We start from the raw sequence: 27,542 nt of genomic DNA on the forward strand, positions 1-27,542 counted from the left end.
GACCTCCGGTCACCCAAATTAATGTTGAAGTCACCCATAACGACAGGTTCACATGAATTTGATTGCTTCCAAAACCTCATCAAGAATATGAAGGAAAGAAGGAACAGACACATTAGGAGACCGGTATATATTACCAACAATCGAAGTTTTAGCTTGGGTTTCAATCTCAACAAACATGGATTCGAAAATCCCTTCTCCATTTCTTGACAGGTCACGTCTAACAAAGTACGGAAGATGTTCCGTAACATAAGCAGCAAGGCCACCTCTAGCCATCCTACTTCCATTTAAATATTCCATCTTGTACACAGGGAGATGCAATAGATATTCATTTTTCGAATCAAGAAAAGTCTCACAAAGACCAATAAAATCAGGGTGGCCACTACGCACCATTTTTTTCAACTCATCAAACGAAGAACAAAGGCACTGTTCTGAGAGAAACTACAACAGAGAAACTACCATCTCGTTTGGATACTCGATCTAAATCCGATACGTGTTTACTACTAACTGAAACATGGGGATTTGATGGTGATTTATTAGACTGACCTACTTAATTATTAATCAAACTAAGAACATCTATTGGGTTGTTTTCAAGCTAAAGTAGTCACTCACCCAAGGACGAGATGTCACCCGAACTAGAGTCCGACAAATTCAAAATACTTACAAACTATGATCCATTACGCGCCACTCACCATCCAGTTTGGTATCACTATCTGACACCGGCGGGGGGGGGGAGTTAACCCCAGAGGCTGTATAACTAATAGTTTAAAGGGATCGAAATATGAATCCTCAATTCGCAACCAAGTCTTACTCTTAGAAGAATTTTTCGCTTCTATCCATACACTAATCCCTTTCGTTAGCACTCGGATTTCAGCAAATTTTGTAGAAGCATCAGATGACGTACGCAGATTGTAGCCGAAAGATAGCAGTTCTTTTCTAAGGCGTAGCATTTTCTGAGTTACTACCTTGAACAGTTCGTACGCCGTGAAGTAGAATGTTCTGTCTTTTTGAAACAAGTTCAACTTGAAGACAAGACTTTTTCAGATTTATTACTTCGGCTTTGAGAACCCTATTTTCTTCTTTGAGCTCCGAAATTACTTATCTGTGATCTACTTTGCGAGGGTTCGTTTAGGATTCAAAAATTGTCCAATCTTATAAGGAGCTGCGACTTTGCTTCATTTGAATGATTTTACCTCTGAAATTTCATGGTTGTAGTAACAGCCGCAACCTATTAAAAAGTAAACCATAGCCCATAGTAAACGAAATTTAATAAACGTGTTCTTAAATATCTTTTTAAACGTAAATAGTCGCCATTTGACATTAGGTCACGGATGATAGCTATTATCCAATGGAAGATTAAAAGTAAAAAGTAATGACAGAAACAAACTTGTGGGAATTCCAAAAAATACTAAGAGTAAAGAGTTCATCTGTTTTGTATTCCACAGCTATCGTAATTGTTTAATAAAATAAAATAAAGTATTTTCTGTTTCTTAATGCTCTTATTGTATGACAAACTACTACTAACAACTTACCGCAACATCAAGCCGCCTTAGGCCAACACAGCTACGCACGCTCCTCCTCCATTCCAATCTATTCAAAGCCTCCTTCTTTATACCCTCCCAGGAAGTTCCCATTTCCTTTAAATCTTTGTTTATGACATCCTCCCACCCGAGACGAGGACGACCAGCAAGGATCCTGGATACTAGTCCAGGACTGGGATCAACATATATTCTCGAGTCTATACCGAAGCGCTTAAGCCGGCTTAGAACCGGACAGCAAGAAGTCCCTGGGACCTCCGGTATGAATGGAGGCTTTGTGCAATCCTGGGCCTCTTCAATCAACAAGAGTCAAAATCCTGAACAGAAACTCCCAAGCCTATTACGAAAAACAATTATATATGAAAAACGAATATATATTTCTCCTGTAGCATTTGATATTTTGCTAAAATCGAAGGAACTTCTTATCAACTGAATGAGAAAGGCACACACTTTTCTGTTTCTAAATAATAGATCGAATGCTACCTAAGCATGGGCACTGTTTCTGTTTTCTGTTTCTGCTCTGTTTTCAAAGTACCTGTTTCTATTCTGCTTATACAAAAAAGAAATAAAAACAGAACAGAAACAGATGACCTGTTTTTATTTACCTGTTCTGTTCTGTTTCTGTTTTTATAATAGCATTTTGTCCTGTTTCTGTTTTTTTTTTCTACCCGATTTTCTTCTGTTTCTGATTTTATTTTAGTGATAGGAGAATGTAATATTCGAGACTTTCGGACTTACAAAATAGTGTTTTAAATCATAATTTGAAATTGTGAAGAAGCGTGGTTATGCCTCATACAATTTTAAAATTGGAATGTAAGTAAAATGATGGAACTAACTGTGTCTAATATATTAAATATTGCTACTATGTTGTTTCAGCTAGGCAGAATTAGAGCCTAGGAGCCAGATGAAAGTAGGCATGTGTGTAAATAGGAGGACGGTAAAGGTGTAGTTTAGTTTCACTAAAACAACGTGTTTCTTATAGTACATTATACAGTAAATTGAGCAGCAAAGTTGCACAGATACTCTCCAGAGACAAGCAACCATTCTTTATTTCCAATCGATCAAAACAAGCTGCCCTACCGAAACTCTGCTGCACAGCCCTGTTTAAGGACAAATTGCAACTTTCTGTGTTTGATAAAACAGATACGAAACAGCTTATTTAAAAAATCAACAGGGGGCTTGAAAGCACCATCCTGGGAAAGCATCAATTATCACAGAAATGTTGCTGCCAGAAAAAAGTTAAACAGAAAGCTGCTTTAAGTTCTGCCACTAAGACTAGGTTGACTTGTGACTGCTGGTCTGCAAAAGGATCTGGTTTTACAGGTATCATTGCCTATTATCCTAGGAAGAGAAAAAAATGAGCAGAGGTTGCACCAGAGTGTTTCACATTTCAAGAGGCTTAATCATTCTCATACAACTACTAACATCCTTCCAGCAATCTAAGCTGCAATCAGGATGTTTTACTGACAGGTAAGATGCTCCACATTGTGACTTTAGGCTATGAGCATTTTCCTGAACTTCATGTTTTGAAAATTGTCTTCATTCATCTGTTACGCACGCTCTTTGATTTTGGTCTACTCAAAACTTAGCCAATAACATCTCTGAAGAGAAGTCGAAGATGTTGATCCAACTGGTGAAAATTATTCAGACGGGCCTTTTTGTTCCTTGTTCTGAAAAAACCGGAAGTAAAGATACTTTTGTTGAAGACTAATGAAACTGATGCAATGTCTACGGAAGAGGGTGGCGAAAGTAATGGAGAAGAACAGTGGGGAGCTGGGGGTCTGTCAGAAAACGATGTTGTAGCTTAGGCCATCCGAAGACACTTTACACTTGCTCAAGCATTGAAAAAATTGCGAAAATTATTTAGAAAACTAAAAGTTCTCACTGTCCAGCATGGTAACTTAAAAAGATGTTGTAGTAAAGAGAGTGACCTTCGTTCTCATATCACTTTTGACGTGAAAGTGTGATGGAATACCACTTTGGAAATGATTGAGTCCAAAAACTTAGGTATTCTGGAAATAATTTTTTACATTTAAGGTTTGCAATGGTTCTATTAGAAACCCCTTGCATATGTTTAAAAGCTGGATTCCACTAGAAGCTGCTATTACCGTATTTTCTCCCATGCACAATAACACTGTCATGGAAAGTTCTTCTTACATATCCATTTGGCAGTTGAGCACACATAGTCTTAGAAGGGCCAGAGCTCTTTTGATTAGAGCCGGACTAGTCTCATTGCTGCACTCCTCAAAGAATTAAAAAAAAGTACTTTGTGACAAGACTTCATTTTGCAATTAATATTTTCCGTAAGGCAGCTTATCTGGATCCTTTAATATTTGAAAGGTTGTCACTTGTGGATTGTTCTCTGGTCCCTCAATCTTTGACCCCATTACTACAGGATACATTAAGTAATTCTGCAGAAACCGCAAGAGAGTCCACTCTAACTCGCCTTCGTACTGCTGAAGTCAAGGCTATGGTAGAGTCCAGTGAGGAAAGCTGGTTCCAGTCGTTTTGGGATACAACAGGCTTCGAAGTCGTAAGACGCTCCTGCAACGTTAACAACTCTGCCGTAAATGCCTTAAAATCTTTTGAGGAGAAACTGCTAGTCTGTCTTTCAGAATGACGTAGAGCTTTCCGGTAAGCTTTTCTTTTTTCATTAATTTACATAAATACAGTAGTACGAATGTATATGAATCCTGGGGAGGTGGGCAAAAAGTGCATTTTTTCTTATAACTCTTACTAGGTTGCTATCTACCGCTGCAACCCGGATATAGAGCTTTCTGGTAAGCTTTTTCTTTTTTCATTAATTTGCATAAATACAGTAGTACGAATTTATATGAATCCTGGGGAGGGGACAAAAAGTGCATCTTTTTTTAAATTATATCTTTGAAATATTGGCAGATCCAGAGATTCTGGAGAGGGGGGGGGGGTCGGCTAAGAAATAAAATTAGTATTCTTGGATTGTGTAATTATAGTTAGCCATAGCCGAAGGTGTCACTACCCCTTTCCCTTTTGGAATGGACCATGAAAAATTACCTTCATACTCAAAAGCATGCTCGCTCCTATCAAACAGTTCGTGGTAACGAACTGTAAGTAAGGAGGGACCCGGCTCAATGGTAACCGAAACTGTAGAAAACAGAATCTTGATACCAATAGATACATCAACAAAATCAGATTTTAATGCTGATTTCAAATATAAATATTTCATCAAGTTTAGTCCTACCTATCAAAAGTTACGCGCCTGAGAAAATTTGGCTGATTTTCGAAAAAAGGGGGAAACACCCCCTAAAAGTTATAGAACCTTAATGAAAATCACACCTGCAGATTCAGCGTATCAAAAAACCCTACTGTAGAGGTTTCAAGCTCCTATCTGCAAAAATGTGGAATTTTGTATTTTTTGCCGGAAGAAAGATCACGGATATGTTTTTTTTTGTTTTTTTTTTTTTTTAAGGGGTGATCGTATCGACCCAGTGGTCCTAGAATATCGTGGGAGGGCTCATTCGAACACGGAAATTAAAATTTATAGTGCCCTTTTTAAGTGACCGAAAAAAATGGAGGGCAACTAGGCCCCCTCCCACGCTCATTTTTTTCCCAAAGTCACTCGATCAAAATTTTGAGATAGCCATTTTGTTCAGCATGGTCGAAAATATGATAATTATGTCTTTTAGGATGACTTAATCCCCTGAAGTCCTCGGAGGGGGGATGAACTTTACCCAATGTTAACATATAGTATTGGTTATTGGGAAGTATACAGACGTTTTCAGGGGGATTTTTTCTGGTAGGGGCGGGGGGCGGGGGGGGAGCGGTTCGGGGGCTATGTGGGAGGATCTTTCCATGAAGGAAGTTTTCATGGGGAAAGGGACATTCCTATGAAGGGGGCGCCGGATTTCCCTGCATTATTTTAAAAAAGATCGGGAATTATATATAAAAAAAAACAAGTTTTTCAACTGAAAGTAAGGAGCAACATCAAAACTTAAAACAACAGAAAACATTACGTATATGATTGGGTTCACGCCCTAGTCAATACCTCGCTCTTTAAGCGAAAGACTATTTAGTAGTACTTTCATAAGAGCTATTTATTCTAATTAACGGCATTTGTGATTAAGGGGTCATTTTTAAAGAATTGGAACAAAATTCGAATTTTAGCTTAAAGAGCAAGGTATTGAATAGGGGGCGAACCCTCTAATATACGTATTAATAATATATGAATATAGAAGTTCGTTGCGTAAGTTAATTCGTAAGTTACGTATATTTATTACTAATAAAAACGTTCGTAAATAAAATTAAACAGGTTTCGAGAAAGTCATTTAACCAGCTAAAAGTGAAATTAATATTCAAATTTTGTTTTAATTATTCATGTACGGTGAGCCAAAATCAAAACCTGCATTAATACAAAAATATTCAAAAATTAAATAAAAAAACAAGTTTTTTTTAACTGAAAGTAAGGAACGACGTTAAAACTTAAAACGAACAGAAATTATTCCGTATATGAAAGGGGATGTTCCCCCTTCAACACCTCGCTCTTTATACTAAAGTTTGACTTTGTCACAACTCTATTTTTTTTTAAACAATGAAAAACTTTAGCGTAAAGAGCAAGGCGTTGAGGAGGGGACAGCCCCTTTCATATACGGAATAATTTCTGTTCGTTTTAAGTTTTAACGTTGTTCCTTACTTTCAGTTAAAAAAACTTGTTTTTTTTTATTTAATTCTTAAAATAAAAGTTTGAAGTAGTAACAATTTTTATGATAGAGCAAGTGTATGCGTTGGAGAAAGTATTTTCTGCTGCAAAGCCACGGAAATTTTCGAGATAAGTTATGAAAAAGTAAAATTGTCCTTATATTTGCATCCCTTTGAAAGCCTATTTAAGAGAAGAGAATACTTAAAGAAAGTAGCCTATTATGTAGCAAAGAGTCTAAATTTCTTTGAAATTTGGAATTTGAGAAATTTCACTTTACATATTTACTTAAGAATGAATTTGGTGGAGGGCTTAGAACAATATTTTCTAGCGCGAAGTGCGTAAAAATATTCGAAGTACCCTAAAACCATTAATTTTCTTTTTGAAAAATTTTGACACACATTGGCTAGGAAATAATCAACCATCTTTCATCTTTCGTACTTTTTTTTAAGATGGCTTCTGAAGTCCAAATATCAGGATGGAGGGGAGGGGGGAAAACATGGTCTGGAGGGAGAAACCGCCCCCTCCCCAATCAACTATGGGCTCCGCTTAAACACTAATGACTTTGAGCTGACTGGATAATTTCATGACGAAAATTGTTTTATTTTCGAAATGTCCGGGCATTTCCGGGAAGTTTGAGAAGATGCTGTATAAATATAAAAGCGCACTTTTGGAAAAAAGGGACGGGAAAATGGAAGAAAATAACCATAAAGGAAAAAGGACGGTGATATTTGCGTGCACAAACAATTTTTCGCCCCTGCACTTTTGCACTGCACTTTTTTGCAGAAAAAGAATGATGTAGGCCTAATAGTACTGGGTTTTCTCAAGTGTTATCGCCAGAGAAAAGTACTACCCGTGGCAAGTAGTAATCTTGACTAGAAGTTAATGAGAGACTAAAAAGTAAATGTTTTCATATTGGAGACCTTTGATTGGAGACTTTCGTCTTCTAGACTAAAAAAGAAGAAAAATTTCCGGGCTGTCAGAAACTGCTCTAAAGCATCTCAGCGTACTACTACTAGTGTTGAGCGAACAGGCATTTTTGATCTCTGAATATTTCATCCAAAAGCAGCATGCCCGGACAATGTCCAAACAAGGGGAAAGCACAATTTTTAAATGATAAGCTTTAAGGCTTGAACAACTTATGCTATAATTAACTTTCTGATAATAAGCCAAAACTTATCATTTACATCTTTTTTCTTTAACCTTTAAGTGTTCGAAAAATAGTTGTTTAAACATCTGTCTTTGAACGAAAACAGCTGTTTTCTGTTTTTACCAAAAAACAGAATAGGAACAGAAACAGGTCTTCTGTTTTTTTGTTGACCTGTTCTGTTTCATTCAAGCCCTGTTTATTTTTTTTCTGTTTCTTCAGAAAAACAGAACAGTGCCCATGCTTAATGCTACCGAGTTTTTGACGGATATAATTTCAATAAAGGTTATGTTAATACTGGTATAGATCAAATAGTTCAATTTCATCTTAGGATTTTGAGTATATGTGATTGCTTATCCTTAATGATTATAAAAGAAATCCTTTTTTTTTTCGCAATAGACAACTGTTCGAAAAAATGAATTCTTATGTATTACTTTTATTTTCATAGTTCTTTTTTTCTTCTTTTGTGGTGTTTAAAGCTTTAAGTGGCTTTTTCTGTAGGGGAAAGGTGGCTAACTTGTCGCCCAACCTTGCGGGATGGAACAAACCCCAAGCCCCACGTTGCCAAGCAGAATATCAATCCACGGTGCTACCATGTGTTAAAGTGGGCGTGAAAACATGTTCCCTTGAAGTTCAATGTAAAACTAAATTGTCTATAAGAATTAACTTGCCTCTTTTTTTCAGTCTGTTCCTACGATGGAGAATAGTAGCGAAACGAAGAAACACGATGACGTCTCCCATTCCTATTTGAACAAGTGGACCAATAGTCGATATGAGGTAATCATTTTTGTTTGTCACCAAATCCAGGATCGTCAAATTCCTTTTGATAAAAATAAAATTGTGGAATAAGAAGAATATTATAGTATTTGAATCCTATCTTTCTGGCAGGAAATTACAGTTCAGATAGATGTATTTTTTTTTTTTTTTTTTTTTTTTTTTTTTTTTGGTGTCCCAGACGGATCCATTCTGTGTTTTTCTTTTTATTTTTAATATTTAAAGATCTTCCTGCTTGTTTAGAAGGAAATAGTGCTGCAATGTTATTTGCAGATGATACGGCATTGCCAATCAAAGGTGAATAATATATTGTGCTGCTGAAAAATCCATCTGTAATTGTAAATCATTGGTTTTATAGAATGAATTAGTGCTGAATTATGACTAAACAGAATTCATGATTTTTAATCGGGCAATAAGGGCTGTTAAAAAACTAAACTTACTGAAAATTGAGACAGGGAATAATAAATTAATAGAGTTGCACCATATCGCTATCTATGAAGGCCTTGAAGAGCTATTAATGTTACATTAACACTCCGAACTACATGTCAAATTAGCAGAGTTTCTTATGTTTTACTTTTATTTTCATAGTTCTTTTTTTTTCTTCTTTTTGTGGTGTTTAAAGCTTTAAGTGGCTTTTTCTGTTGGGGAAAGGTGGTAAAATTGTCGCCCAACCTTGCGGGATGGAACTAACCCCAAGCCCCACACTGCCAATTGATTTTTAATCGGGCAATAAGGGCTGTTAAAAAAATAAATTTACTGAAAATTGAGACAGGGAATAATAAATTAATAGAGTTGCACCATATCGCTATCTATGAAGGCCTTGAAGAGCTATTAATGTTACATTAACACTCCGAACTACATGTCAAATTAGCAGAGTTTCTTATGTTTTACTTTTATTTTCATAGTTCTTCTTTTTTTTTTCTTTTTGTGGTGTTTAAAGCTTTAAGTGGCTTTTTCTGTAGGGGAAAGGTGGTAAACTTGTCGCCCAACCTTGCGGGATGGAACTAACCCCAAGCCCCACACTGCCAAGCTGAATCCACCTGTAACTGTAAATCATTGGTTTTATAGAATGAATTAGTGCTGAATTATGACTAAACAGAATTCATGATTTTTAATCCGGCAATAAGGGCTGTTAAAAAGATAAACTTACTGAAAATTGAGACAGGGAATAAAAATTAATATAGTTGCACCATAGCGCTATCTATGAAAGCCTTGAAGGCCTATTAATGTTACATTAACACTCCGAACTACATGTCAAATTAGCAGAGAATACTGCTTGCCTTTGTTATTTGGCGGATATTTTTCCATTTCGAATATTTCATATTGACCATAGAAAATTTCCCATTCTTTTATTGAGTCTTATTTAAGTTATTGTCCTTTAGTTTACAGGAACACTTTTTATTCACATATAAAATTTCATCAAATTCTAAAAGATAAAGCAGTAATATTGCTAGGGAATTATCTTCATAGACCGCGTAATCTTCCAGATACCGCAGAAATTAAAAAAAGAAATTTAACCGTGTGGAATTCGGGGAAAAGAAATGAGAAGGGAAGGCTGTGGTATGGCATTTCACCATCAGACTATTACATTATTATTATTATTATATTTTTTTAGACCGACAAGATCACTAGTAGATTTAATTATTGTAAGCTTTCTACAACTAAAACCGAAATATAAAGATATTTGTTCAGATGTATTACCCCTAATGTTTGTAATAAGTATAGTCTGAGAGATGGTTTCTTTCTTTAGTATCTGTGACTTACTTTAAATATAAATATTACATGAAAGTAAAAGCCTCAATGATTGTAACCCAATGTGTTTATGTGTGAATTTATGTTGCCTTTTTTGCTTCTTTTTTTTATTACTCTGGGGTGGTTATTTTCTCCTACGTTTAACCCGAGCTATTCATTTATTTCCTTATGAACATGCACAATAATGTTTTACTCGTTTTTTTGTTTATGTTGTTATTTTGTTTCTTTTTTTTAGTAATAGTATTATTGATTTTGCACTCGATGTTACAGCCTTACAAGCTGTATACTCAATGTTGGGAGAATTCCTTTTGATGTCTCAATGTCCCTTTTTATCACGAACCTCCCCATACAAAGTTTTACGTCCTCCTAGAAATTTCAAAAAACAAAGGTTTTCTGAATCGTCATTCCCATCTTTTCTGTTATAACAACCCTTTAACAGATTATCACTATGCCCCTGGTTTCCCCTGTCAAGTTAAATTTATCTCGAAGAACTAGCCACTGTCGCCTTTTCTTCTCAGACCCAGTACAACCCCTTTTGTAGTTCTGCTTCCTAGACAAACCCCAACTTCTATCCAAAAATTTATGATTGTCCTCATTCAGTTTCAGATTTCACTCACTCCCATTTGACTCCCATAAATAAACAAGTAAACTGCTCATTCTAGTAATCTTTTTATCTTCCAAATTTCCTTGTTGCGAACGCAGAAACTAATTTCGATAGATCTGATGAAGTAGAAGCAAGGTCATATCCAGGTATTTTTAGGGCTTATTTTTTCCAGTGGGGGGGGGGGATTACAAAAAAAATGAAAAAGGCATAAAGAATGTGTTTATAATAATTTTTGTTGCGTTTTCATGATTTGGAAAAACATTTTGGGGGGGGGGGTCCAACATCAAGGAAAATTCTTCCCCAGAAAATTCCTCACTACGAAGACTCCCCTTCCACGAAAGATTCCCCCATGGAAAATTTCTCCTTGAAAATTCTCCCCATTGTGTCTTCCCCCTGACACCTCCCCATTCCAACAGAAAATTTATCTTCGAAAATTCTTGCCCCCTCCGTTAATTTTACCCTGTAAAATTCTCCTCAAATGTAAAGTAACGATAGCGTTTATAACTTTGAAAAATGATAAGTTGAATACCAAATGAACGAAACTGTTAAATATTAAATTCAGAGAATTTATTGAAAAGAAATTTTATAGTTTCTGAAGTGCGTTAGATGGCAGAATTCATAATTAATTATACCGTTAATTGTGAACGTTAATTGTTTTCATTGGGTGTTCAGTATTCATTATAAAATAATTTCCCAAAACAAGTTTTCACACAACTTGAAAACACATTTAGGCTTGTCTTTTTCACAAATGTTCCGTCATCCCTTTCCCCTGAAGGATATCCCAAGCCCCTTGACTCCCTGGATTTGGACCCCATCTTGCCTCCCAATAAAAATACTGTGTTGTGAAGCTTTATTTGTGGTATTTGGGGGTTGTAGTCATAGATGCCTGTATTCTCCCTTTATAGGGGAGATAAACTCTGGCCCGGAGGTTATTGAACTTTGATAGTGTGCCCTAGGCTATGAACGAACTGATGAGGCGTACCCACTGATTATGTTCGCGAGGCTAAAACTAGATCGAAGAGAATTTTTCTAAAATACAATACTTTTATTCATTTATCAGATAATACTGGCTACTGGGACTGGCTGTCCCAAGTAGCCCACAAGTCTCAATAACACAACAATAAAATATAAATTAGACACTTACGATTTTAAGACAAAGTCCAAGGTATTTCTAATGAGAAAACAAACGGGCAGAGGTTCACCCGGCAAGTCAAAAAGTCTGCCTTCAGTGTCAAACATCGGTGTATATATATATGAAAAACCTAACCACGTTCTTCTCGTAAATTTACACATTTAGCCAGGAAATTGGTCATTGAGCAAGTTCCCTCCAAGCCCACACATTCCACGATTTGTATCCTTATCTTAAAAAGTGGTATTTTTAAAACTTTATATTTGCGTCATATATATTTTTACTAATTTAATAATTAACTAAATTAGAAAGCTTTACCACAACTGTAGCTACGCGCCTGGCTTTATAGATAAATTTTGTAGAAGGATAGACACGATACACATTGTTCAAGTCAGAGCTATAGAAGGATTCTCAATATTTATGATTGGAGAGTCCAAAGTGGGCTTTTCGACCGATGCTCTCCGCATGTTTCCCCTTTCAACAAAGTAGGTATTTAAGAGTTTTTGAGGCTATTGATTGCAAACCGGAGAGTAGTATTGTAGTTGCAATACAGGGGATTGGAATCAAAGCAAGGTAAATAATTATTTCACAGCTGTTGTTTGATCTCCAACAAAGTCGATATTAGGGACTTCTGAGCTTGTTAGTTACAAATTTGAGGGTAACACTGCAATATAGAATTTAAAATCAAAACACGGTTAAGTTCACACGTAATGTTTGATTTTCACTTAAGTTAGTATCCATCATTCCCTAAAATTAGTGAGTTTTTAATCTTACTCCTTTCAGGATTATGATGACTCGAGGAGTGTTTGCAGCAGCACAATATCCAGAAAATCAAGCAACCGTTTAAAATATGCTGTTCACTGTCAGGATCATCATGAAAAAGTTGAAGAATATCTTACGCCCACGCAAAGAGCCAATAGGACGATTAAAAGATTAAGGGTTTGTAGGACCAATGCTTTCTATACATCCGAGGACTTCCTTCTTCTTCCCTCTCTTCTTTCTTTTTTCTTTATTTCTTCCTAACTATCCTTGTCTAAAAAATTACAAACAAAAAAGATCAAAAACAGGAAATTAAGTCCTTTTAAAATAACATTCACTATTTAATAATTATTTTTAAATATATTATATTGGTCTAAAATATATTGGGCACATTAAGGATTCCCGGTAATAAAGGATTGGTCTAAAACATATTCGGCATATAAAACGTTTTGTATGTATATATATATATATATATATATATATATATATATATATATATATATATATATATATATATATATATATATATATATATATATATATATATATATATATATATATATATATATATATATATATATATATATATATATATATATATATATATATTTACATATGAATTCTCACTTATTTACATTTAGAATTATAAATTAATGAGGTAAATATTATCTATCTGACTGTTTTGAGAATATTATTTTACTGGAGTGAAGCTGCAGTATGGGGATATTCTCTAAAAAAAAAAAAAAAAAAAAAAAATTTCTCAGATTATATAGTTTTTCACGTGGTCTGTTAAAAGAAAGGGTAATTTTGACCCTGGAAATCTTAACTTTAATAGAGAACGTTTATCCCAAGACTCTTGAACTTGGCCTTCCCTTTAAGTAGATTAAATGAAATAAACCGTAAAAAAAATATTCATGTATAAAAAAGTAATCATTAAAAGCTCAAAAACCTAGAATAAATTTATATAGAGTAAAACTGAATTGTATTTGAAGAAATGTATTGAATTAAAGACAGTAAGAAAGAACAATGAAATATTTCATTAATAAAAAGTAATATTCCTATGTGCAATGGCTATTTCTGCTTTTAGCTTTAACATTTGAGTGCATCCCGTTGAAATGTCATCTATTTAATAAAGTCTATTTTTTCATGCTTGTTTTCTCCTCCACTACTGAGGCACACTTTTCCTCGGGTAGATTCTAGCATTTAGTGCATGGAAAATACCTCTCCATGTATGATTGATGACGGTACCTTGGTAGAAACTTTATGCACAAGGTAATTCAAGACTCCCTTTTAGCTTATTTGACTTAATGGGAAAAGTTAAGAAGATTTAAGGACAGTTAGTAGCATTTAATAACAATAAACATGGAGAATGTCATACTTATAAGCGAGAGTAAAAAGATAAACGATGAGACCGACAAAGCGATAAACAGAAAAAAAAAGCTTTTCGGACATTTTAAATTTTATTAATTGTTTATTTTAGCTGATACTTTAGTTAATACTTATGGAAATTTTTAATTTTACTCCCATGTTAATATGTGTTTAGTCTTTGTAGTCAAAAATTTATGCAATCTTGCTTACAGACCTTCCCCTAACTTAAAACTTATTCATGTTTGCACCTTTAGATTGCTCTACAAGACGCCATGGTTGAAATCCGCCAAAAAGACTGTGAAATCCAGCGACTCACAAAAGAATTAGTTGAAGTACGACTTTCACGCATTCGAAGTCCACCAGACACTGTTGTTCGAAGTGATAGTTCACCTGAGAGTGTTAAAAATCTAGAAGCTGTCACATCAAATTCCCTCAATTCTTTTGACTCTCGTCATCCTAATATGGCGAATTGTTCCCGTCCTCTTTCTTTACCAGGCAGATTTGATGATCATCAGCCACCCTCGCTCACGGACTCAGGACATTATGATGATATAACCTCACCGGTTTATCACTCGAAAGAATCCTTATTGATTCATCATCTTGGAGGAATTAGAGAAGAATCTTTAAATCTTGATTGGCCTCAAAGGGCTTTCAATGATTATTCCTTTGGAGACTGTAGTAGTGACTGGAGAAACTCGGGAAGTGTTGTTGTAGTGGAAGGGCCCGAAAATATTCGAAATTTGAAAGATGAAACAGTGGAATTATTAAAAGCCACAGAAAACAAGATGGAAAATATGAAGCGGAGTCATGGTGCTGAAATACAAAAAATAAAAGAAAAGTATAATGATAGACTTGAAAATGTTTTGCAGCAGTTGACTGAAGCTAATTCAAGGTAATTATTTATGTTTCTATTTTAGTGTTACGCACGAACTACCGTAAAATAACTTTTAAAGCTTTGTTTTAAGAAGAGCAGTGGCCTTTTGGCAAAATGGTCCAGCCTTTGTCCTGCAAGTTGGAATTCCTGAACCGTGAATTAACTTTTTTTTTTTTTTACTTTATGTATTTAACTCGAAGCTTAAATTGAATATCACGCTGAAATTCAAAAGAATACACATTTCCCTCGTCATTTTATGCTACAATTTCAGTTTCTAGGTTTGTTTACTCGATAGAATTTACCAATGAGATGCTTGAATTATGAATCTAGCTGAAGTAGGACCGGGAGAAGTCGAGATTTGGATTTTACTCCTAGACCTACTCCAGAGCAGAATGGTTATATCACTGTGTTACTCCTTCTCGTTTTTTACCCCTCAATTTCAAATCAGTTTTCCTCGCATTTCTGAGAACAGACTTGACAGCCAGCGAACAACTATTTCAGGCTGCTAGTTTAAACACCAACTCTTTTAATCTTGCTAATATTTTATCTTTAAAATCTTTTAGGGGGAATTCCGTATAGCTGACATGGTAGCAATGTAATTTCCCAGCATAACTACAAATGTTGCTTGTATGATCGGGTCGTTCAAAGTATAATTTCTTTTAAGAAACACGAGGATTTGCTTGTAGTCTGACTGTACAATTTAGTAAACTTCCTTGGTATTAAGACTGTTGAGACGAGAATTCAAGGACAAATCTGGCAGTAATATTGTAATTAAAAGAACGATTCTTCAATCAGATTCTCAACTTTATAAACTGATCGACTGTGAAAAAATGCCTTTTATTGGCTAGTATTTCAATTACAAGTAAGTTGGCGAAATAATTTTCACTAATTTATTCTCAAATCTGTGTCTACATGGTCCGTGGTAAAAACAGTTATTTTGAAATGTTCAGGAATCGCAGGCTTCAATGAAAACGAAATCAAAGTAGGACAGGTTTGATTGCCATCTTCCTACTAAAGATTCAGGAAATATCTCCGGCAATGGCGTCAATTCGTAAAACTTGGGGAAGGGGCGAACTGTGCTTTTTTTTAAATCTAGCGGGCAATTTTGTTGTTTTTCTCAATCTTTTTTCCACCTAAAAACTAAAAAAAGGCATTTTTCAATGAAAATACCAAAAATGGTATTCTTCAAAATCTAAAAGGGGGAGTAAAATATATAAGGACCATGGGCGTAGGTAGCATCTTGTGTAGAGGGGGCAGCCGCTTCTGTGATGGAGGGGGGAGGGGTCTTACTAATACTTCCCGAGGTCCTTTGAATATAGGTCTTTAGAAAATAGTCATTCTATATTTCGCTAAAACTCGGCCTTTAACATTTTCCATGTTCTACTTTTCCTGCAACAGTATAATATAAGAGACCGAATATCCTAATTTCAATTCCCAGATAACATAAACACCACAAAGGCGATTTGACACAAATCATATTATGGTTGGATTACAGCTTCTTCTAAGAATTCAATTCAAAATTTTACAGTTGGGCAAAATTAAATATCAAAATTGGTATAGGGAAGACTGGCCCACGTTTAGCCAAAGCAAACAGTTTCAATATAAGAACCTATGGGGCTTCTGGTGGATTATAAAAGCTCTGACAGATGGCAGTGTATGTTTTTAAAATGTCTGACCTTAATTAATACTTTTACCAAAAATATCAGATTGGATCAGGTTTTAAGGGGATTAACTCTGAAATTTTGTTCAATTTTGTCTGAAAGCCTACGCCTAATTACGAATACTAGAAAAATTGCGTTGTAAACTCACATTGTACTCTCTTATTATTTGCCTGTTTTTGGCAGCTTCTGAGACGTGCCATCTTCACCAGTTTGCTGTTAGTATTTTTTCATCCTTCGGGATAGCGAACTCCCGAGTTCGGCCACAATACCTGGGGTAAATTCAGCATGCCGTACCAAGATGTCCAAAAGTGGGCTATGCTTGTAAAAGCTGTGTAAACAGCATATTTAAAGGTTGAAGGCAAGCTAAAAACCCCAAACTGTGTTAATTCTGGCGTTGTTTAATCCTGTCAGAACAGTAGGTGAACTGAAGTTCCATTTTTTCCTGTTAAATTTCATTCAAGATAAAATGCTTAAAATTAAAACAAAAGAGAAAAGAAAGAAAGGTGGCTATGATCCGGAAGAAAATACAACAGTAATTATTTCTGTTTTATTTCACAAGAAGTCAGTTTGAATCTCTAGAAGTGCCATGGCTGTCCCTAGAGGAACGCTGCAAGACTACATAAAAAAAAGGCTGAGAAGCTGAATATCCCTCTAAAAAGTCTGGACCTAAGTTTCCTTACACCCTATTACAACACATGATAAATATTTACAGAGGAACAAGAAAAAAGACTAAAAACTTACTTGTAAACGATAGCTGATATGCTTTCGACTGTATTCCCTTAGAAACGTGTAAATTTGCATACACTTATGCCATTATTAAGAGTATAAAAGTACCGGATAATGAAACTGCAAAGGCAGTGGAGATAGTGGAATAAGTACAGGTAAAGATTGGTACCGTGGTTTTATGAATCGCCTTACAAATCTATCAGTAAGAACGCCAAAGGGTACCAGCTTATGAAGGCCAACTGCTTTCAATGATCACAGTGCAGGAACTTTCCTTAACAACCTGGAGCGAGGCCTATATAAACACATGTTCACACCACAAGACATTTGAAATTTTGACGAATCAGGTCTGATAACATCCACAAGCCTGGTAAAATCATTGCACAGCGAGGCCAGAAGTAAGTAGGGAAGGTCACGTCAGCAGAAAGAGGTCAGTTGACCACGATTTGTGCTGGTGTTAATGCGTTGGGAACACAGTCCTTCCTCTACTTATTTCCCCACAGAAACATTGTCCGTAAATTTTACTCAGGGGAGCTTTACCAGGAACCATCACGATCAGCTCAGAAAATACTTCTGGCTGGATGACTGCCTCTCATTCTTTGCTTTACTTGCAGCATTTTATCAATCAAGTCAAACCCTCCAAACAGTCACCTGTACATCTGAAATTAGAACACTAGATCAGCCGATACACCATTGAATTGCTTGATCTAGCTAAAAAATAATAGTGTTGTCCTTTTAACTGTCCTTCCCTACACTACTCACAAACTACAACCTCTAGAAATGATAGTCATGGGGTGCCTTAAGGCCTGCTATAACCATGAAGCCGCAAGTTTTATGACTGCCCACAAATGTAAAGTTATATCATTGAATAACATTGCTGAGCTGCTGGGGAAAGCATATCCAAAGGCTTTCACTCCTGAGAATATAATCAGTGGAATCATAGCAAGTGGTGTCTACCCCACAATTAAAGATGTTTTCAAGGATTATCAGTTCTTCTTATCATGTGTCTCAGACAGAATGCCTACCACATCTAGTAAAACACTTGCCAGAGAAGTTTCTATGCTCAGAGCAAGTCATGTGTAACATTTAGACTCCTTTAACATAAACCCTGAAATACACACAGTATAGGTTCTATCTCTAAATGAGAAGCAAAGGCCAACAGGTAATTCTTTAAAGAGATCGTCCATGCAAACCCCTTTCCAAAAGGCTCAATACGAAAAATCAAGAGGAAAAAAATAGTAAAAAGTCAGAAGTGCTCACTGACACCCCCATGAAAGAATGCATTACTGCTAGGATAAAAGCTGTATCTGTCAAAAAGCCCTAGTCCTGGAACAGAAGAAAGTCGGACAAGTCAAAAGACTAAAAAGCAAATGGCGTGTCTCTCGCAACAAGAGTTACAGTTAGAGTGGCGATTCTGACGTAGATGATCCTGTATACAACAACTCTTCAGACCCCAGCATAGACATCGAAGACGTGCCCCCAACCAGCAACTTCTAATTTGACACTGAGAAAGTCAAGGCTGGTGATTACATTCTTATTGAGCTGAAGAGCAAGAAAGGGAATTCTGTTCACAACATTATAATTATCAAAAAGTAGCAACTGAAGAACTTAAGGTCCACTTTTGGAAGGAGACTGGAGCAAGAGACTTTACGCTAACTGAGGAGGTGGAAAAATGGTGGAGTATTTCTAATTGTCTTTTTCAAGGATGGTATTGAATGAGTTACTTTTGCTTTGGCATGCTCAGCAACTTCTTATCGCTTGAATCAACTTATAGAGATTTAAACAAGTCAAAATCAGCCGATCGTGGGTCAGTCTCATATCTATATATCGGACCGAAAACCAATATTGAAGATTGAAACGTAAATGTTGATATTGCGAACGATGTTTGGAAATTTTTTTTTGTTTCCAGCTTTTTTAACGATCTACCAGGTAACATCCAACAAAAAATTCGAGCATATGAAAATTTCTCTTTAATATCTAGCGTAAATTTGAAGTTCTAGGGGGGGGGGCAGCTGCCCTCCCTGCCCCCCCCTTCCCTACGCCCATGATAAGGACACATACCCTTCCCCCATTAGCATCATTTATCTTTGGTAATTTAAAGGTATTGCTATCAAGCTTAATAGTTTGCTCTGTTTCTAAATTAATTTAAAAAACTTTTTCCGCAAAACAAGTTTTTCAAAGAACGGTAAAAGTGAAAAGTGAGCAGAAATAAAGTCAAATAATCTTCCAAGCGTAAACCTACCACAAATCACCATCAATAAATAAATGCAACCCTAAACAAACAGGAATAACGATAAATAACCGTGTCAAACTCAAAATGAGCGAAAATTAACATGAGTAGTTCTGAGAGCCCCCATGCCTTCTCAAGACTACAACATAATTTGCACTTTACTGAAAAAAACAAATGATCGTGGATTGTCAGTTTAATATACATATACTTATATTTATTCTTTAAAGTTTTAATAATTTTTGTTTATTAAAGTAAAAAAATTAAAAACATTTAAAATGTATTTTGTTGCTTAGTGCTGACAAGTTATGCTGATTAGTCATTATATCTAAAATTCATTAATAATCGTATTTTGAAAGAATCTTAGAAAGCTAATACGCTGCTGAAAGCTGATAAACAATGAGATTATTTTATTCCGTAATTATTGTCGTTTCGCGATTTCATGAGAGTCGTATTCCTAATATTTTATCATAACTAGTGTATCAGTCAACGCACTAGTGTTGCCTGTAGTAATGAGCCATAAACCATCAATGTATTATTTCTTGTTTTCCTAGAGCTACTTTATATGGAAGGGGGATCGTAGAAACTTCGGAAAGTGCTAATTTGATTGGAAGTTCTAGCAGGCACGTACGCAGGAGTTTTTTCAGGGGGAGGGGGGCAAATCCTTCAAAACCCTCATTCCGTGAGAAGTATCAGGAAATTATAGGAAAATGAAAAAATCGTGAGATTTCGGGGGGCCTGGGCTCGGAGGCTTCCCTGCGTACGTGCTAGAGTTCTAGTGCCACTTTTAAGAGGCAAAGGTGATCGGAGGGCACCGGCCCCAGTCTCACGCCCCTTTTAGCCACCTTCCCCCCAAAGACCTGCAATCCAAATTTTTAGATAGCCATTATGTTCAAAATAGTTGGAAGGTCAAATAATAGTAGCTCTGGGGATAACATTCCCCCCATAGCCCCTGGTGCAGGGGCTGGTTGTTAGAACTTGTCTATTGCTTACGCATAAGGTTTGTTATTGGGAAAAGAGGTAATGCTTGATCTTGGGTCTCTAAAAGGGCTAAGGGTGTAATGATGAATTTTAGGGGATTTTGAGAGGGATGTTGAACTAAAAGAAAATTCATTATGTACATGCATGCAGGTTGTCGAAAGGGCGTATCAGCAATATCGACAGAGGATATTAATTTGAAACTATCAGATTATGTTAAGAAGGATGCTGACCTTACCAAAACGCAGTATGTATATAGTATTACAGGATAGTTGTGCTACTATTACTACTGCTACTTGCGACTACTGATACTGTTTGCGAGTACTACTACTACTTGCGACTGCTATTATTTTTTGCGACTTATTAATGCTACTTAGGACTACTACCACTACTTGCGACTACTGCTACTGTTTGCGAGTACTACTACCACTTGCGACTGCTACTATTTTTTGAGACTTATTAATGCTACTTAGGACTATTACCACTACTTGCGACTGCTACGACTATTTCCAACTACTACTACTACTTGTGACTACTACTACTACCTGCGACTACTGCTACGACTTTTGACTACTAGTTCTAACTATTGCTGCAACTGATACTACTACTACTAGTACTACTATTATTACTACTGTCACTAATACTACTGCTACTTCTACTACTGCAACTACCACTACTACCACTTCAGTTGAAACTTTCAGGGAATGTCGAGGGGATGTTGAACTAAATTAAAAGACACTAAATGGGTCCAGGTTGTCAAAAAAGATATATCTGCAATTTTTCAGGACCGGATATGGGTATTAAGTCGACTTTCGGGTAATTTTGCGATGGATATTGAATTAAAAAGAAAGATTTAAGGTGCTGAAATATGTTCAAACAAGTTGTCAAAACGACGTATCTCCAATATCTGAGGAATAGCTAATGGTATTCAGTTGAAACTTTTTTGGAATATTGAGGAGAGTAATAAACCACATTAAAATAAATTAGATGTATCCAAGTTGTCAAAATGGTGTGTCGTCAATATTTCAGGGACCGCTGAGGATATAAAGATGATTCTGCTCAGGAATGGTTAGCGGTATTAAGTTGAAACTTTCAGGGATGTTAAAGTAAATCAAAAGATAGTATGTAGATCCAGGTTGTCAAAAGTAGAGATGCCTTATTGAGTCCGATCCCTCACCCCTGCTGCCACCTACAACTTTTTTACATAGTTTAATGAGGACAGGGTCAATGACCTCTTTCTCCATGACCTCTTTCTCCAGGTGTGTTTTTGGCACGCTCTTAGCGAATGTCAATGTTGTTATTGTTTCCGAGCCAAATGCCAAGGTCAATGTTGTTGTTGTTTTGAACAGAGTCATATGGAGACCACGTAGTTAATGGGGTCAATGTTATTGCTGTTCGAATCAAAGTTAATGACACTACCTTCCTGTTCAAGCCAAATGTTATGATCCGGAAATAGTATTTGCTATTGTTATTCGAGCCAGATGTTATGATCCAGAAATAGTATTTGTTATTGTTATTCGAGCCAGATGTTATGAGGTTCCGAGAAACAGTTAATGACACTTCCTTCCTGTTCGAGGCGGATGTTATGATCCAGAAATAGTATTTGTTATTGTTATTCGAGCCAGATGTTATGAGGTTCCCGGAAACAGTTAATTAATGTCTGACAGATGACGTCAGGTTAATTAATGTCCTTGCATTTCCAAAGAGAATTGTCACCGAGAAACAGTTAGATCACACATGATGTCATGATTGATTGATTGGCACAAAAGGGGAATTAATTTGTTGTTCTATAGAGAATTGATTCACGAAAGAGAAATTAATTTGTTGTTTCTAACAAGAGAATCGTTTCCGAGCAGACGTATTGATCTTAGCGCGCGAAAAGGTTTCCAAATAATTTGAAATGCATTGGCGCAGAGATGCCAAACAAAAGGAACATGCCGAAATTCCGTTTAGGGATAATTTTGGCGAAACCGTTTTAGCTATTTTATGGAACTATTTCGGCGAAACAGCTAGAGACATTTTAAGAGATGATTTTTGAAGAGATTTTGGAAGAGGTTTTGAGTGTGGTCGTTATAATACACAAGTTGTATTTTAACAGTGTTGCGAGGTCCTCTACCCCAACCCCAAAGGCTTCTCATACCCCACCCCAACCCCGAAGGAAGCCCCCGGTCCTCAAAGGCCCACCCAGACCCCCAAAGGCCATCCCCGGGTCCCCCAAAGGCCCATCGAGCTCCCGAAGGACCAACGGGATCCCAAAGGCCCTCCACCGGTCCCTAAATGTCCCCCAGACCCTCAACTGCCCTCCCTGTGCCCCAAAAGAAGCCCCCCGGTCCTCAAAGGCCCCCCAAGCCCCCAAAGGCCCACCCAGACCCCCAACGGCCATCCCCGGGACCCACAAATGCCCAACGAGCTCCAGAAGGACCAACGGGATCCCAAAGTCCCTCCACCGGTCCCCGAATTCCCCCCAAGCCCTCAACTGCCCTCCCTGTGCCCCCAAGGCCCTCCCTGTGCCCCAAAGGTCCACCCTGCGCCCCCAACGCCCTCCCCCCGCCCCCCAAAGGCCCCCCAAGGTCTCAAAGGGCCACCGGAGCCCCCAAAGGCCCACCCAGACCCCCAAATGCCATACCCGGGCCCCCCAAAGGCCCACCCCACGCTAACAAACGACCAACCAACGACCCCCAAGGTCACCCCCGCTCCCCACTGGCCCCCCGGACCCCCAAAGGCCTTCCCCCGGCACCCAACGGTCCACCGGACTCCCAAAGGACCAACGGGGTCCCAAAGGGCCCCCAGACCCCAAAACGGCCATACCCGAGCCCCAAAGGCCCTCCCCGGTCCCCAAAGGTCCACCAGATCCCCAAAAGCCCTCCCAGTGCCACAAAGGCCATCCCCGGGCCCCCCAAAGCCCCATCGAGCTCCCAAAGGACCAACGGGGTCCCAAAGGCCCTTCACCGGTCCCCAAATGTCCCCCAGGCCCCCAACTGCCCCCCGGACCTCCAAAGGCCCACAGGGCTCCCAAAAGACCACCGGGCTCCCAAGGGCCCTCCCCCGGTCCACAAAGGTCCCCCGGGCTCCCAAAAGACCACTCAATCCTCAAGGGCCTCCTGATCCCCAAACGCCCTTCCTGGGCCACATAGGTCCTCCCCCGGTCAACAAACATGCAAACACAAACTTACCCGCACACAAAAACTTACACACACACAAAAAAAATCACACACACACACACACGAAAACAACCAAACACAAGAAAACTTACACACACACGCAAAATCTAACACACACTAAAACTTACATGCACACAAAAACTTACATTCACACAAAAACTTACACACACACAAACACACACACAAAAACACTTACACACACACACGTCAAAACTTACACACACACAAAAACTTACACACACACACACACACACACAAACTTACACAACAACACAAAAAAACACACACACACACTAACAAAAACTTGCACACACACACACACACACAAAACTTACACACACACACACACACTAAAACTTACACACACACTCCAAAACTTAAAAACACAAAAACTTACACACACACACACACACATAAAAACTTAAACATGAACACTAAAACTTAAATGCACAAAAAAAATGACATTCACAAAAAATAATACACACACACACACACACACACAAAACTTACACGCACAAAAACAAGAAATCTCACACACACACACACCAAAACATACACACACACACAAACTTACACACACACACACACAAAAACTTACACAAGAACACAAAAACTCACACACCCACACACAAAAACTTACACACACACACACACACACACACTCACAAAAAATACACACACACACACACACACGAAAAAAAAAAAAAAAACGCAACAAAAAAAAAAAAAACACAAAAAAAAAACAACACGAACACTAAAACACACACACACGAAAACAGACACACACACGCCAAAACTTACACACACACACAAACAGAAACACAAACACACACACAAACACACAAAAACACACACCCACACAAAAACACAAACTTACAACTTCAAACGAAAAATTAAAGGCACACAAAAAATATAATGAAAACATAAAATAAAAACATAAAAATAAAAAACAAATAATACAAACACACACACACACACACGAACAAATACACACACACGAAAAAACTCACACACACACACACAAACTTACACACACACACACATACACAAAAACATACACAAGAACACAAAAAAACTCACACAAATTAACAAAAAATAACACACACACACACACACACGAAAACTCACACACACACTCAGAAAAAAACAAACAAACACAAATAGACACACACATAAAAAAAAACAAAAACAAACAAACTTACACACACACACACACACACACAAACTTACACACACACACACACACACACACAAACTTACACACACAAGCCAAAAAAAACACACACAAAAACTTACACACACACACACAAAAACAAACACACACACGCAAAAACTTAAATGCACACAAAAACTTACATTCACACAAAAACTTACACACACACAAAAAATTACACACAAACAAACAAAAAACTTACATCCACACACAAAATATTAGACACACAAAAACTTACACACACACACAAAGTCTTAGACACACACAAACTGACACTCACACACAAAAACTTACACACACACTCAAAAACTTACATGCACACAAAAACTTACATTCACACAGAAACTTACACACACTCACAAAAAATAACACACACACACACACACAAAAACTTACACACACACACACACAAACATACGCAAACACAAACACTTAAACACACACAAACACACACACACACACACAAAAACAAACACATCCACACAAAAACTCACATCAACACACAAACTTACACACACACACACTAAAACTGACACACACACACGTCAAAACTTACACACACAAAAGCTTAGACACACAAAAACTTACACACACACACACACACACAAAAACTTACACACACACGTCAAAACTTACATGCACACAAAAACTTACAGATACACACACACACACAAACTTACACACACAAACACACACACAAAAATTACACAAACAAAAACTTACACACACACACACAAACACACACAAACTTACACACACACACACACAAAACATACACCCACACACAACAGCTTACACACACAAAAACTTACACTCACACACAAAAACTTACACCCACACGAAAAAACTTACATGCACACAAAAACTTACATGCACACAAAAACTTACACACACACAAAAAAACTTACACACACACACACACACAAAACAAACAAAAACAAACAAACTAAAACACACACAAAAACTTACACACACACACACACACACACACACACAAAAACTAACACATGCACACAAAAAAACTAACATCAACACACAAAAGCTAAGACAAACAAAAACTTACACACACACACACAAAAACTAAGACCAACAAGCAAAAAATTAAATTCACACAAAAACTAACATTCACACAAAAACTTACACACACACAAAAACTTACACACACGCACAAAAACTTACACACACACACACAAAAGCTTACACACACACACACGCATGAAAACTTACACACACACGCGAAAACTTACACACACACTCCCAAACTTACACACACACACACAAAAACTAACACACACACACACACAAAAACTGACACATGCACACTAAAACTAACATTCACACACAAACTTACATTCACACAAAAACTGACACACACACACACACACACACACACAAAAAAATACACACACACTCACAAACATACACACACACAAAAACTAACACACACACACAAACACACACACACAAAAACTTACACATGAACACAAAAAAACTCACACACACACACGCACGAAAACTTACACACACACGCCAAAACTAACACACACAAAAACTTACACATGCACACGAAAACTTACACACACACACACACGAAAACTTACACACACACGCCAAAACTAACACACACACACACACACACACACAAACTTACAAACACACACAAACTAACACACACACACACACACACACAAAAACTTACACATCCACACGAAAACTTACATGCACACAAAAACTTACATGAAAAATAAAAATTACACACAAACACAAACACAAAACTTACAAACACACACACACACACACGAAAACTCACAAACACACCCCAAAACATACACACACACACACAAAAACTAACAAACACAAAAATACAAAAAAAATTACAAATGAACACAAAAAAAACTCACACACACATGCACAAAAACTTACACACACACACACACACACAAAAATAAAACACACACACACACAAAAACTAACACACACACGCCAAAACATAAAAACACAAAAAAAAAGAAACACACACACACACACACACACACAAACAAACACACACACGCAAAAACTAAAACACACAAAAACTTACACACACACACACACAAAATTACACAAACACACAAAAAACTTATATCCACACTCAATATCTTAGACACACAAAAACTTACACAAACACACAAAAACTTACACACACACACACACCAAAACTTACTCACACAAAAAAACTTACACACACACACACACAAAAGCTTACACTTTCAAACTAAAAATTACATTAACACAAAAAATTTCATTAACAAAAAAAAATACACACACACACACACACACAAAACACAGACTAACACACAAAATACATAATACACACACACTCACACATACACACACACACACACAAAAACTAACACAAGAACACAACAAAAATTCAAACACACACAAACACAAAACATTACAAACACACACATTCACACACAAAAATCACACACACACGCACAAAAATTTACAAACACACGCCAAAACTTACACACACAAAAACTTACACACATACACACACACACACACACACACACAAACTTACACACACATACACAAAAACTTACACACACACACAAACACACAAACTTACACACACACACACAACAACTTACACACACAAACTTACACAGCTTACACACACAAAAACTTACACCTCACATGCAACAAACTTACATGCACAGCAAAAACTACATGCACAGCAAACTTACACACAGCACAAACTAGATACAGCAAAGTTAGGTTAGCTAGGTTAGCCTACGTACGCGCGCGTACGTAGGCTAACCTTGCCTAACCTAACTTAACCTAACCTAATTTAATCTAACCTAACCTAACCTAATCATACACCTAACTTTTTGCCTGTCTCTCACCTAACCTAAGCTAACCTCAGTGAAGCGTACAGGGGCTAACCTAACCTCACTTAACCTAACCTAACTTAATCGAG

The 27,542-nt window shown here is 37.1% G+C and overlaps 1 protein-coding gene across 2 annotated transcripts in view; it reads left to right on the forward strand.

Moving 5' to 3' along the window:
* qtc (GRIP domain-containing protein quick-to-court) overlaps positions 1-27,542 on the forward strand; it is a 110,904-nt gene that overhangs the window by 13,770 nt on the left and 69,592 nt on the right. For both annotated transcript variants that reach the window (XM_089089670.1, XM_089089671.1), the window contains exons 3-5: positions 8,039-8,131; positions 12,397-12,552; positions 13,995-14,632. In XM_089089670.1, the coding sequence (XP_088945796.1) occupies positions 8,039-8,131; positions 12,397-12,552; positions 13,995-14,632 (887 nt within the window). The remainder of the gene's footprint in view (positions 1-8,038; positions 8,132-12,396; positions 12,553-13,994; positions 14,633-27,542) is intronic.

The sequence above is a fragment of the Artemia sp. Qi Xiang Cuo genome, chromosome 5, assembly GCF_049724085.1.
Source record: "Artemia sp. Qi Xiang Cuo chromosome 5, ASM4972408v1, whole genome shotgun sequence".
In the NCBI taxonomy this organism is placed as follows: Eukaryota; Metazoa; Arthropoda; class Branchiopoda; order Anostraca; family Artemiidae; genus Artemia; species Artemia sp. Qi Xiang Cuo.